The sequence below is a fragment of the Aquarana catesbeiana genome, linkage group LG02 (genome assembly GCF_042186555.1).
Source record: "Aquarana catesbeiana isolate 2022-GZ linkage group LG02, ASM4218655v1, whole genome shotgun sequence".
Taxonomy (NCBI): Eukaryota; Metazoa; Chordata; class Amphibia; order Anura; family Ranidae; genus Aquarana; species Aquarana catesbeiana.
This window is the reverse complement of record NC_133325.1, coordinates 136,611,656-136,624,617: the sequence shown is the minus strand read 5'-3', so window position 1 is coordinate 136,624,617 and position 12,962 is coordinate 136,611,656. Positions and strand designations below refer to the sequence as shown.

Below are 12,962 nucleotides of genomic sequence, written 5' to 3'. Positions count from 1 at the left end.
CGTGAAGTTCGGCCCAGGACAAGATCTGATCTAGCTCTGCAGTGAGGCTTCAGTTTCCTACCTAGCTGATGTATTCCACCACTGTGACTGGTAGGGAGATGCAGGCTGTGAAAGTCACTGCAATGGTTAAAAGTAAGCTTTTGCAGGAGAAAAAAAAAAAAAACACTTCTCCCTGCTAGGCAATTGGCATAACATGCTAGTTTGCATCGCATATGCGGCCCGAGGAGGGCCTTTATCTGCGGGGGCCACATATCTGTATACATGTTTTGTGCTGGTAGCGAGCTGCACAGTGTGCTCCCAGCACAGAGCCAGGGCCCTGTACTAACGATCCGGATCCGGGACTCCCGGTTCCAAGTCACCTTATCGCTGCGATAGCCTCTGATTGGCTATCACAGTGATTAGTCAACTATGCAGCCCACCCATGTGTTTATTTTTTTTCTGAATGGAAAGAAAGATACAGTCCTCTTCATTGCAGCATAGGAAGATGTAAACAAACAGAAGTGGGTAAAAAAATGAAAAAATTATTAATAAAAATAAAAGAAAAAAAAAATAGCTATCAAGGTTTGATCTAGGTCAGTGCAGTGGCAAGGTTAGTGTTCACTTCAAAGTACGGCCAAAATTTTAAGGTCAGGATCAGTATATTTTTGGAAGGATTTTTTTTTTCTTTTATAAAAGAATTAGGCTCAGTTCACACTGCCGCAACCGGAAAGTTGCACGAGTCACTGTAAGTCGTGATGAAGTCGCCCCAAAGAAGTGCAGAAACCTTTTTATAAGTTGCAGTTAATGGGGTGCGACTTGTCATGCGACCTTGAACTCTCAAGTCGCATGAGAAGTCGTGGCTGTGTGAACCGAGCCTTAGTGTGTTTTAGGTAGGATACAAAAAAAAAAAAAAAAAAAAAAAGCAAAATGCGCACCATTGTTTCTGGGCCCTACTGGGTACAAACAACAACAAACATACACGTAAGTGGTATTGCTGCAATCGTTAAGAACAGGACAATTTATTTTGGGTTTTTCATTGTTGGTAAATTATGGTAATAGCAAGAAATATACGGCTAAATTGAAAAAATAAAATAACTTTTTTTTTATATATTTTGGGCTAGCTTTTCTTTGATCTGAAAAAACAAAGAAATCAGGAGATATTTGTTACCATTTGCCCCCCCCCCCAAAATTAAATTGAAAAGCCCAATTTGTCCTGAAAAAAGTAGTTGCAATGATATGTACAGTTTTACAAACTTTTACGTCAAAGTTGCAAAATTGTATTCAGAAATCAAGATTTGTTTTACCCTCGGTTACTAAGTGGTTAAGCTAAAAAAAAAAAATGAAGGTCCCCAGAGCTGGGGTTTAAATTCCCATCATACACTTTTTTTTTTTGAACACTGCCCCTGTGTTTTGGAGTCCTACCACTTGTCCAGCTCTGCAAAAGGAATTATGCAGTTAATTGTGCAGTGGAGAAACTTACCTTGAGAAAGCTTTGGCGATATGGCCTGTCCAATGGTGTACATGCTGCCAGGTCGAGGAGGAGTTTGGAAAAGACCTGCTTGTTTCTGGCTGCTATTTGGAGCTGAACTATTTGACACCCTCATGATGTTGGGCTGTTTGGCTGGAACATTACTTGCAACACATGAACTTATAAAAAGACTATTGGAGGGTGTGAACGTTGAACCTGAGGTTGGCATCAGCTGTATGACACTCCCATCTGTGGTAGTAGAAGTCCCAGAGACAGCATAAACAGTACCATCTCCATTTGGAATATTAATGGTGTTAATTGAACCATCACTAGATGTAGCCAGCAGCTGACATTGTTCACCAACAGAAGACTCCATAAAATCTCCAGAACCATTTTGTGACGGACCAGCCCTTCTAATTTCTTGACTTTTTACTAATGGTGACAATATAATAGTTGGAAAATTTTCTTCATGAATGCTTCTGACAGCATTATGTAATTCTCCCTCTTCTGCAAGATCTTCGGCAATTAGGTTAAGTGTAACAATAGTGGAGGGATCTACAGCTGCCTGGCTGCTACTAGGTACAGTAATTTCAGCACTGCAAGGTTCCATCTCAGAACCCAGGCTGTTCTGTTCATGGCATGACGAAGGGGCAGCATTCACAGTGGGCTTTTGCAATTTAGTGTTCTTTTCAATAGATTTTCCAGAGTCATTTTCTCTCTCTTGCTTATCTTTCGCATCAATACAAAGTTTATTCAAAGGACTTTTTTTTGAAGCCTCAGTTGGTTGATGATCCCTCTCGTTCTGTGCACCAGAACAATTGAGCGCTGGAGCTGGAACCAACAAGGTGTTGCCCTGGAGAGCAATTGTAGATGTCTGTGAAGCTGCTAAGCTCTTATTACCTTCTTGTTCTTCTTGTGACTTATCTAACAGCTTCTCATTGGTGGCCCCTTCTGATGGTTCCTCATTTTCTGAATCCTTTGAACACATATTTGATGGTTCAGATTTGTCTGCACTTATTGGGGCCTGTGGTAAGATGTCCTCTACAATGAAGCAGCAATCCTCAGTACCTTCATTTGTTAGAGAAATATTCTCCATTTCAACATCCTGGGGTTGTGTGTAGGTCTCCAATACAGTCCGATGCGAGTCCTTGCTGCTCTCAATTACTACCTCACTATCAGAACTCTCTATGCAGATGACTAACTCAGAAGACTGTGTTTGAACCTTTGGACTCCCTGAAGGGGTGGACTCATTTACACATGTTTGTTGCATAGTGCTGCTGCTATCTGCTTTGTCCTTTAAAGGTGTCCCTGCATCAGACTTGTTTAACAAGGAGTTATCCGTCTCACTCTCCCTTAGGCAACCATCCATCTTATTTCCGGCCCGCTCTCTGGAATTTGCTGTAAAAGATTTCAGATAAGGAATGATACTTTCATGAAATATATTCAAGTATAAATATGTATATTTTTTTTAAATGCTGCGTACCTTTTAGTTTCAAAAACTCAACAAAATAAAAGAGAATCCCCTGCATCAAAAACTGCAGCTATTCAACAAAGTGTCTCAACTAAATTACACAGCAGCCAATGTCTTAAACTCTCCCTTTGCCTATTTAGGGTCTATTTCTATAATATCATGTAATTTTATTATATTCTCAGGGGTGTCCAACCTTCCGACCTTCCTGGGCCACATTGGAAGAAGAGCCACACGTAAAATACATCAATAATAGCAGATGAGCAAAAAAAGTCAGGTAGACCACAAGTTAACAAATCACCGACAAAGAGAATGTACCCGAGTAATTAAACTTAATTTATTTTGTAGTTTTTTTTTATTATAAAAGCAAAAATAGGTCAACATAAAACTAGTGCAATATTTGACACTATTTTTGATAAACTAACACATCAATATCTGGTTCGATGAATGTAGCAGCAATTCTCAGTGAATTTTCAAGGTGCTCATCAAATATTTTGATTCTAATTTTGCCCTTCTCGTGCTTCAATCGGAGCTCCACCCAAAAGGGAAGCTCCGCTTGTCTGCCTCCTCCCCCCCTCCGCTGCCACATTTGGGACCTTTTTGGGGGGGTAGCAGGTAACTGTTATTGACAGGTACCTGCTCCCACTTCCAGCTGAGTTCCTGCAGCCGGCCCATTTACAGAGCGCAGCTAGCTTCGCGCATGTGTGGTAGAAAACCGGCTGTGAAGCCACAAGGCTTCACTGCCGGTTTCCCTTAGTGGAAATGGTGGCAGCACCCGAAAGATTGAAAAATTGGCTTGGGTGAGGGCAGCGCTGGATTCCTGGAAAGGTAAGTGTCCTAATATTAAAGTCAGCAGCTACAGTATTTTTTTTTTTGTTTTTCTGAAGGAGCCTGGAGCTCCTCTTTCATCCTTGAAAATAGTTGCTCTCAAATCTAGGTGCTGCCGAAAACTGATGACATAGATATGGCCGGATTATAAAAAGAGTGAGATATTTTTCTTTGGGAGGATAAAACTTATAAAAGTCCAGTAAACAGACACTGTGAAATTTTCCTTCGGCCACATGTGTTTGCCAAGTGTAAATACATTTTTATATTAAAAAAAAACAAAAAAAAAAAAACAAAAACATTTTTAAGTAAATTTATGGATTTTTGTTGGGCCGCATTCATATCAGTCTTGAGCCGCAGGTTGGACACCCCTGTTCTACATGATAATACAATAAATTAGGAGAATACATTGTATTTGTCTGTGGGTGAAGCTCAGTAATGTTTTCTGCAGATATTTGTGGTGCGTTGAAATTAAATTAGCACGTATCTGACAACACTTAAATAACTAGATAATATGGATTTTAAGAGATCAGATTTTCAAAATGTATGTAAACACTAAATCTGTTGCATCATGCCTCATTGTACTTTTTTCGGGGGCATCTGCTGCCAAGTTTCTTATCTGGAGATCCTTCCAGTAACAGCACTTTCTGTTTCAGGCAGACAGCACTAACCTATTGCCTTACAATTAGTGATGTCAGCCTGCAGCATGTTGTTTCAGTTGGCCACTGGGCTATGCATCAGGTCTGCAGGAGGCAAGTACAGACCTAAGAGACAGCCCAAAGGCCAAAGGAAGGATCTTCAGGTAAGTAAGCTAACTGCTTTACAAAAAAATGATTTGCTCAAGAAAAACTGTATACAGTGAGGCATGATGCCAAACCAAACCTACTGAAAAAATTGTAGAGTTTACATACACTTTAAAGAAAATCTCCATTATTAGAACAGATTTAAGGGCAGGGTGGATTTGATTTAAATTACTAGTAGAAAGGCTTGATTTAAATCATAATTTTTAAAGAGCAACTGTCATCTCTGACCCGCTGTTGATTCACAGACAGTCCCATTCACTTTAATGCGATGGCTGGTGATGCGGCAGTGACACAACAAGGTGAGGGACGTGGTGGCAGCAGGCGAGTGGATTTCCGCTAACAGGCGCTGCCATGATGGATCTGAAATGACAGGTGCTCTTTAAATATAAGGACTTCTTGCTGGTAGTTAGAATCGTTAATATTTGCAAACAAAATGAATGTTTCCCATTTAGAATAATAAGCTGTCAGGTTAGTAAAACAGCGATATCAGAACCAATTAAAATCATACAGTTTGTAGTGTACATAGATTTGCAAAACAATGGGATAAAGGAATATTCCTGAATTTTGTTTTATCTCATGGTTACTGTGACATTTTGTGAATGCATCAATGCAGTGCATGTTATCTCAGCTTGCAGAGTTTGGATTCAATGAATGAGTTTACCAAAAATGTAAATATTGCAGAATATACAACCCCATGCTACATAACTAAGCTCAATTTCATGCTGAATAAACTAAATTATTAAATTATTAATGTATCCTAAATAGAAAACTATCTTTAGATAGATTTTTACCCCAGAAGCATTTTATTAAAATAAATTTGCTAAAAATCAAAAAAATAGTTTTAAAATCCAAAAAAAAAAAAAAGCAGAATTTAAATTAAAAAAAAAATCTGATTTTTTACAAAAATAATTGATTTATATCCACCCCCATAAGGGCTATGGTGTATTGCCTACACAACACTCATTTCAGTACAACACTTCTACCAATCTACACACATTCAGTACCCATCATCCTTTGCGTTCCTCTGCCCCGAGCAAAGATCAGATTAACCACTTCCTTCCTGTGGGACATCATATGACGCCCTGGACTTTGAGTGGCAATACAAGGATGATGTCTGCAACTACAAATATCATCCCAGGATCTTTTTTCTTTTACCTGAACGTCCATGATCATTTCTATGGCCTAAGAAACCAGACGCATTTAAGGGCAGAGGAGAGATCTGGGCCCTAATGGACCCTCGATGTCTCAGCAAGAAGAGAACCTATCACTGCCCATGATATCACAAGGGATGTTGTTCATCCCTTGTGATAGCAATAAAGTTGATTCCAAAAAAAATTAAAGCGACAGTGTAGGAAAATAAAATGAAATGAAAATTTATTTAAAGTGCCTCTTGCCCTCAAACACATTCAGAAGTTCCACTCTATACTGGTAACCTGTAAAGGCTTTTAAAGCATCGCCTACAGAGATTTTTTTTTATTTTTAGGTAGCTTGGCCCCAATCAACAGGTGTACGCAATTTTAAAGAGTGACATGTTAGGCATCTATTTATCGGCATAACATCATCTTTTATATTCTACCAAAAAAATGGGTATTACATAGTGTTTGTCTACACTAGAATTCATTAGTGTACTTTTTCTAAAAAAAATTTCATTCAAAAAAATGTTGCGCAAATACCATGTGACATAAAAAAAAATTTGTAAGACCCAGCATTTTATTTTCTAGTGCCTCTGCTAAAAAAATAAACATGTAGGAGAGAAATGTCAGAATTGGCCTGGGTGTGATGTAGTTAACAGCCAATCACAAATTCTATTTTGGAACAAAACACAGACCGAGAACCTGCATAAGTGCACAAATTATGGTACAAAGGTGAGCCATGTATGCATTCCAAACCTGCTCTTCATAGAACAGTTCCTCAGAAAACGTAAAATAAAAAAAAATTGAACAAGGTTTCTCCTGAAATGAGGGCTGTGGAAAAAACAATTACTCACCATCTTCCACAACATTCTGTTTACTTTTCTCACTGCCACTTGCCTTAGTTTCTACATTTAGGGATGATGGAGGGTCACGAGGAGTACTTTTTGGTGCTTTGGATGAAACTGGAAAGAAATTAAGGATTAGCAGCAAAAACATTACAAAGTATGCTTGTAAAAATTAAACTTCTTAATGTTTCAGTCAGCCTGATGGTCGAATATATAACATATATATTACCCATTTTTTTGGTATATACAAAAAAGGAGAAGGGTGCTCCAAGTAAATAGATACTAAACGTGTCAAGCTTTAGAATTGTGTGCACATATGAAATGACAATGAACTTCACTACCCACATTTTCCATAGTTGACACTTAAAAACCCTTACAGGTCATCAGTTTAGAGATAAAGGGGTTGTAAACCCTCAGGGTTTTCACCTTAATGCATTCTATGCATCAAGGTGAAAAACCTTTCGTGATGCAGCTGCCCCCCAGAGCCTCCCTTTTACTTACCTGAACCCAATCATTCCAGGGATGGGGACGAGCACAGCAGCTCCAGCCGCCGTCTCGGGACCTCATTGGATAGATTGATAGCAGCTCGAGCCATTGGCTCCCACTGCTGTCAATCAAATCCAGGGACACGGGAGCCAGGGGACGGGGCCAAGTCCTGCTGTCTGTGTCAATGGACGCGGGAGCCTGCCCACACGAGTGCCCCCAGGGAGAGTGGCTTTCTGTGGGGCACTTGAGAAGAGGAGAAGCCAGGAACACCGCGGGGGGGGGACCCCAGAAGAGGAGGATCGGGCCACTCTGTGCAAAATCACTGCACAGAGGAGGGAAGTATAGAGACATGTGTTTGTTTTTTTAAATTTAGCTTTACAATTACTAACTGCGAATAATGGCCCTAGATTTATTGCTCTCACTCTGGCGTGCGCAGGAGGATCGTGTAGCGCAATTGAAGTTTTTGTACAAAAGCAAACATGATGTGTGAGTTTACATATGTATGTGCACATACCTGGGAGGTGGACAGGCTCGAAAATGTAAGTGTTTTGTTTTTTGCTAAGGTGCACCTTTCATTTTTTACACTTTTTTTTCACTTAACTTTCCTGCAATCACATAGGGGACCAATAGCGCCCCAATATGATAGCATTTTTACTGTGACAGGTTCTCTTTGATAAGACATTAAGGGTTTACGAATGTACCGAGGGTCTTTGGAAGAAATAAGGCAGCTGTAAAGCCACTAGATAGCCCTCACCTGAAAGCCGACTTGTAGGATTTACAATACTGTAGGACCTGTGTGTGTTTGTTAAGATAGGATACCCAGTGGATTACATCTGCGCCGAGTCCCTCCAAAAGGTGGAGATTTAGAGATGGCCAGGGAACGGAACCATTAGTTCCTGGTGCTCAGCCCAGCAAGTCTACTTGCAGAGTGAGTTTCAGAGACAGGGCAAGGACTGAGGCATTGCCAACGACTGGAACCTGGACCTTGAAAGCAGTTTGAGGCCAATGTGTCATCAGAACAGGGTATGAAAAGCACCTAACATGGAACCCATTGCCTGAAGGTTATGTCCAGGCAAGCTCGGCAACATCCAGCAGGGTTCAGTGAAGGCACTGCAAACCTAGGCTGAGGAAGAGTCAATTCAGACAGCTGTCACCGTATAGACCAGCGTAAGCAGCGATGTAGTAAGTCTTGACTGAAGAAAAATTGCAGGCAAAAAATAAATACAATCGGGTTAGACTTTGCCCCCTGGGATATTAAAAAAGGCCATATTCAAACTCCTAGAAAGCTAGCAAAACTGAGGTATGCTGGTAGTAGAAGAGGTTATCTTAGGCTGGCTTACAATTATATTTTATTTTTTGTTTGCCAGTGGTGTGACCTAACAGTTAATGACTTCCTGTGTCCCTCTAGGGAGTAGAAAGAAATACCCTTTTTCCATTAAATAAAGTATTATTAAACCCTTAGCATTCAATAAGCTTAACATATTGAGCACAATAAAATACACATTCCCCAGTAAACTTAAAATTAGATCTGACAACCACAAGCAGGCACAGCATTCCCCGACACACAGAGAGCTCACTGATGCAGCAGGACAATGTTTTTTTAAATTACATTAGAATGTCCATGTATGTGATGTGAGACAGAGTGGATGGCCATGCATGCACTGCACGTTGTGAGACTCAGAACAGGAAGCGGTATTGTCTCTCTAGTAAATAGGGACAGGTTAGCTGTAGCAAACCATGGACAGTGGAATCAATCAGTCATGACACCACAAACTGCAGCCTAAAAATGTGAGCCCATCATTACAAGGTAAGGCATACACATGAAATAAAAATACATATTTGTCTGATATTTTATTCTATCTTCTAGAATACAAAAGGTAGTCACCACGATGTATTTTTACTTGTGGAGCGACCTGCCTCTGTTATCAAGTGACTCCATTTAAAAGTTTTCAGCATTGCTTTTGTTTTGTGCTACACCTATCCTCCTTTAGTCAGATATTGGTACCCGATATATAATGCAGCAATATTCTTGGTACGATCCCTTTTAACATATGCATCCATGTATCTTTTTGGGCTGTCCCTTTGTTATATATTGTGACAATCTTGTATATATTCATACATATGCATATATAATCTCTTTGCTTTTTAGCACACCTTGAGATATATATTGCTGGCTACTGTTGCTATATTTAGAGGGTCTTCCCCTTTATTTGGGGATTTCCACTCTCCCGTGTCTCCTTCCCTTGTTGATGCCCCATGTGTGTCATCCCTCCTTTCTGGTCGTTACCGTCCTCTCCTCTGCATCCAAAGTCATTCAGAAAGCTTTTTTTTTTATATATGTATGTCCGCACACACTGTGATATGTGTATATAATATTCCTAGATACAATGTACAAGTGATAATATGTTACATGTGTAAATTGGATTTAGGCGTAATGTTGTGTGTATTTTTGAATTTGTAAGTAGCACCCACCCAATCAGTCCTGAAGAAGCAAGCATATCTTGCGAAACGCATTGACGTTTGAGTATGGAGCAACACACCAGCAGCATACTTATGTATCCGATTGAATGTTAACCTTACTGGTGGATACCTATGCACTATACCGTGATTTTCTGTCTCCACACCATAGGATTGGGTATCTGTTGACTTCTTTTTAGATGGAGGGCGATTTATTATCATTCCCCGCTTTTTTTTATGACTGTTGTATTTTAATGTATATCCAATAAAATATATTATTTTATATACATACCGTCTCATGCTGTGCCTATAAAATACGCTTTTTGAGAAGCTGAGTTCAGCTTCTCTTCCTTTTTGGAACATAAATACACGAATATCTAGTTAAAACAAAAAAAATATTTGCAAGTGTACAATGCCTTTAACTAGTAGTCAGAGGTGAGATTTTCTTTTCAAAAATCCTTCATGGGGATATTCATAAAGAAAAAAATAACTCAGCCTGAAGTTGGCATTAAAAAAAAAAAAAAAAAAAAAATCAAATTCTGATGTTCAAGCTCCAGAGTCAACATGGTTTTGGCCATATCTGCCCAATACTTACCACAAGCAAACAGATCATAGAGCCCCTGGAAGTCTGGGTCAAGTTCAGTCTGAACCAAGATATCCTGTATAGCCTCCTCACTCATGTGAATCTCTCCTCCCTGTTGGGAGATGACATACGAAATGAAGAGATAACCTCTCACCTCATAAAAGACAACTTATAACATATCACATATAAAAGCAATGCCAAGAATTCAAAAAGACTGGTTTAAACGTTCAGTTCACCCAAAGGAGATGCTTCATTTACAGTGGTGTCTGGTGGGACAATCTGATCTCCTGCAGCCTCTTTGCAGCCACTTTGTCTATATACACTACAGTGATGATTGCATGGACTTATTAAAAAATAATCAGCGAACATTCCTCCCCTGGAACTCATGCAACAGGGTGACAACACAGGAGTACAATTAGAAGAGAGGTACAGAATACTATCACTTTAAAACAGGGCGTGTCTGAACAAGAGCCTTCAGGGAAAGATCACTAATTAGTCCAATGGAAGCTGCAGATCTAAAAATTCGCTTTTTTAAAATTTATTTGAACATGTTTAAAGCTAATATGAGATTTTAGTTATTGGGTTTACATATAGTTTAAGTAAAAATATGGCTTCTTATAGATTTCCCCACCACAGTGTGCAGAGCTTTTCTGACTTCTCAAAGTAGCAAACTTTCCCTTAACCAAAACCATTTCCAGTCCTCCTGTTGCATTCTCCAGAAAATAGGTTTAAAAATAGAGTTAAAAATCCAACAGGGAGAATAGGGGAGCTTCTTATGACTGCCATTTTATTCCAAAAGTGGAAAGCGCACACCTTTTAAAGATCAACTCCACTTTCTTTGGAAAAAAACATAGCAAAATAAATAATAATAACGCATATACAATTGGCACAGAAATCATATTGTAATTGAAAATTATAGAAAAGAAAAAAAAAAGACCTTTCCTTTTCAATCTGCAGTGCTGTAATTTTATGAAAGATGCAATATGGCTACCTAGAGGTGTTGTGTACATAGATGGTGTACAGGACACCCCCAGATATGTAATTTCCTGCTTGTGTGATTGGCTCACTGATTTTCCCAGAAGTCTGTACTAAGATACAAGACAGATTTTGGGCATCCCCTGCAACAAAAATGTTAATTTTGGTGAGATAGTCCCAAAGTGAAATCACGTCTAAAGGGATGCAGACCCTGCAACTTTCCTCAGAGTGTAGCAACTGATTGATGAATATGAAAATCACTCCCATGCACATGGACACAGACAGACAAACCGCTATTTCTTCAGAATAACAAAAAGTGGGAATCTACAAAGTTAGTTAAAAACCCTGAAATGTACATAGATTACCCAAAGGGGATGTTTTGCTCTCAACAAAAGTGGAGTTGCCCAGTAGTGACACACTGCTGCCCCTTTTGGCAAGCAGGGGTTAAACAATATCGGCAGTAATAAATTATAGTTTGCACACAGGTCTTGCAGAAGTAAAACACATTTTTATTAAAATATTGTTAAAACAGCAAAAATGCCACTGAAGGCTTGAAACGTTGCAATGGATAGAAGGAGCAAGTGTTTTAAATAAAAGAACCATTTATCACTTTTACAAAACCTGTGTGCAAACTGCTATGGCATAGCGTGTTAAGACTTGAACCCCCCCTGCAATATATCAGCGTTAGACAGAGCTACCATATAATAATTATAAAAAATAAAATAAAAAATAATGAATATGCAGGCTTAAAGCTGAACTCCTGGCACAAAAAAAAAGTTAAAGTCATAATGTGCTAGTATGCGATGCTGAAAACTAAGCCCTTCAGTGGCACGCTGTCACCGCTGAAGGCACTTCCCATCTTCACCCGGTACTCCTTTCGGGTTGGTGGGCTTCGGTGATATAAATGGCTGAGCTGGTGATGACGTGTGTGTGTGTATATATATCTCCACTAGGGGGGCGCGTGTGCCCCCTGCTCGCCCACGGAGTGGGTGCGAGCGCCTGGCGGCCGCGATTGCTCAGGGCACACGGAAAACCGGGATCTGTGTGTGTAAACACACTGTTTCTGGTTTTCTGAGGGGAGAACAGACAGATCGTCTGAACAGCAATCTATCATCTCCCCTACAAAGTCCCATCCCCCCTTCAGTTAGAACACACACTAAACCCCTTCACTGCCAGTGACATTTTTACAGTAATCAATGCAATTTTATAGCAAAAAAATGCCAATTGTCCCAAAAACGTGTCCGCCATAATGTCGCAGCCCCGATATAAAAAAAAAAAAAAAAAAAAAAAATAATATCGCAGATCATCATTACTAGTAAAAAAAAAAAATAATAAAAATGCCATAAAACTATTCCCTATTTTGCAGACGCTATAACTTTTGCACAATCCAATCAATATACGCTTGCGATTTTTTCACCAAAAATATGTCGAAGAATACATATCTGCCTAAACGGAGGGAAAAAAAAGTTTTTTTTATACATTTTTTTATAGCAAAAAGTGATCAAATACCACCAAAAGAAAGCTCTATTTGTGGGGAAAAAAGGACGTAAATTTTGTTTGGGTGCAATGTCGCACGAACGCGCAATTGTCAGTTAAAGCGATGCAGTGCCGAATCGCAAAAAGTGCTCCGGTCGGGAAGGGGGTAAAATCTTCCGGGGCTGAAGCGGTTAATATACAGTATCTCACAAAAGTGCGTACACCCCTCACATTTTTGTAAATATTTTATTGTATATTTTAATGTGACAACACTGGAGAAATGACACTTTGCTACAATATAAAGTAGTGAGTGTACAGCTTGTTGTTTAGCCAGTGCAAATTTGCTGTCCCCTCAAAATAACTCACACAGCCATTAATGTCTAAATCATTGGCAACAAAAGTGAGTACACCCCTAAGTGAAAATGTCAATATTTTGTGTGGCCACTATTATTTTCCAGCACTGC

The 12,962-nt window shown here is 39.5% G+C and overlaps 1 protein-coding gene across 2 annotated transcripts in view; it reads right to left on the bottom strand.

The window, feature by feature from the left end:
- NPAT (nuclear protein, coactivator of histone transcription) overlaps positions 1-12,962 on the bottom strand; it is a 77,752-nt gene that overhangs the window by 19,761 nt on the left and 45,029 nt on the right. For both annotated transcript variants that reach the window (XM_073613499.1, XM_073613500.1), the window contains exons 11-13: positions 10,060-10,159; positions 6,531-6,638; positions 1,460-2,845 (exon numbers count right to left, since the gene is read on the bottom strand). In XM_073613499.1, coding sequence (XP_073469600.1) covers positions 1,460-2,845; positions 6,531-6,638; positions 10,060-10,159 — 1,594 coding nt within the window. The remainder of the gene's footprint in view (positions 1-1,459; positions 2,846-6,530; positions 6,639-10,059; positions 10,160-12,962) is intronic.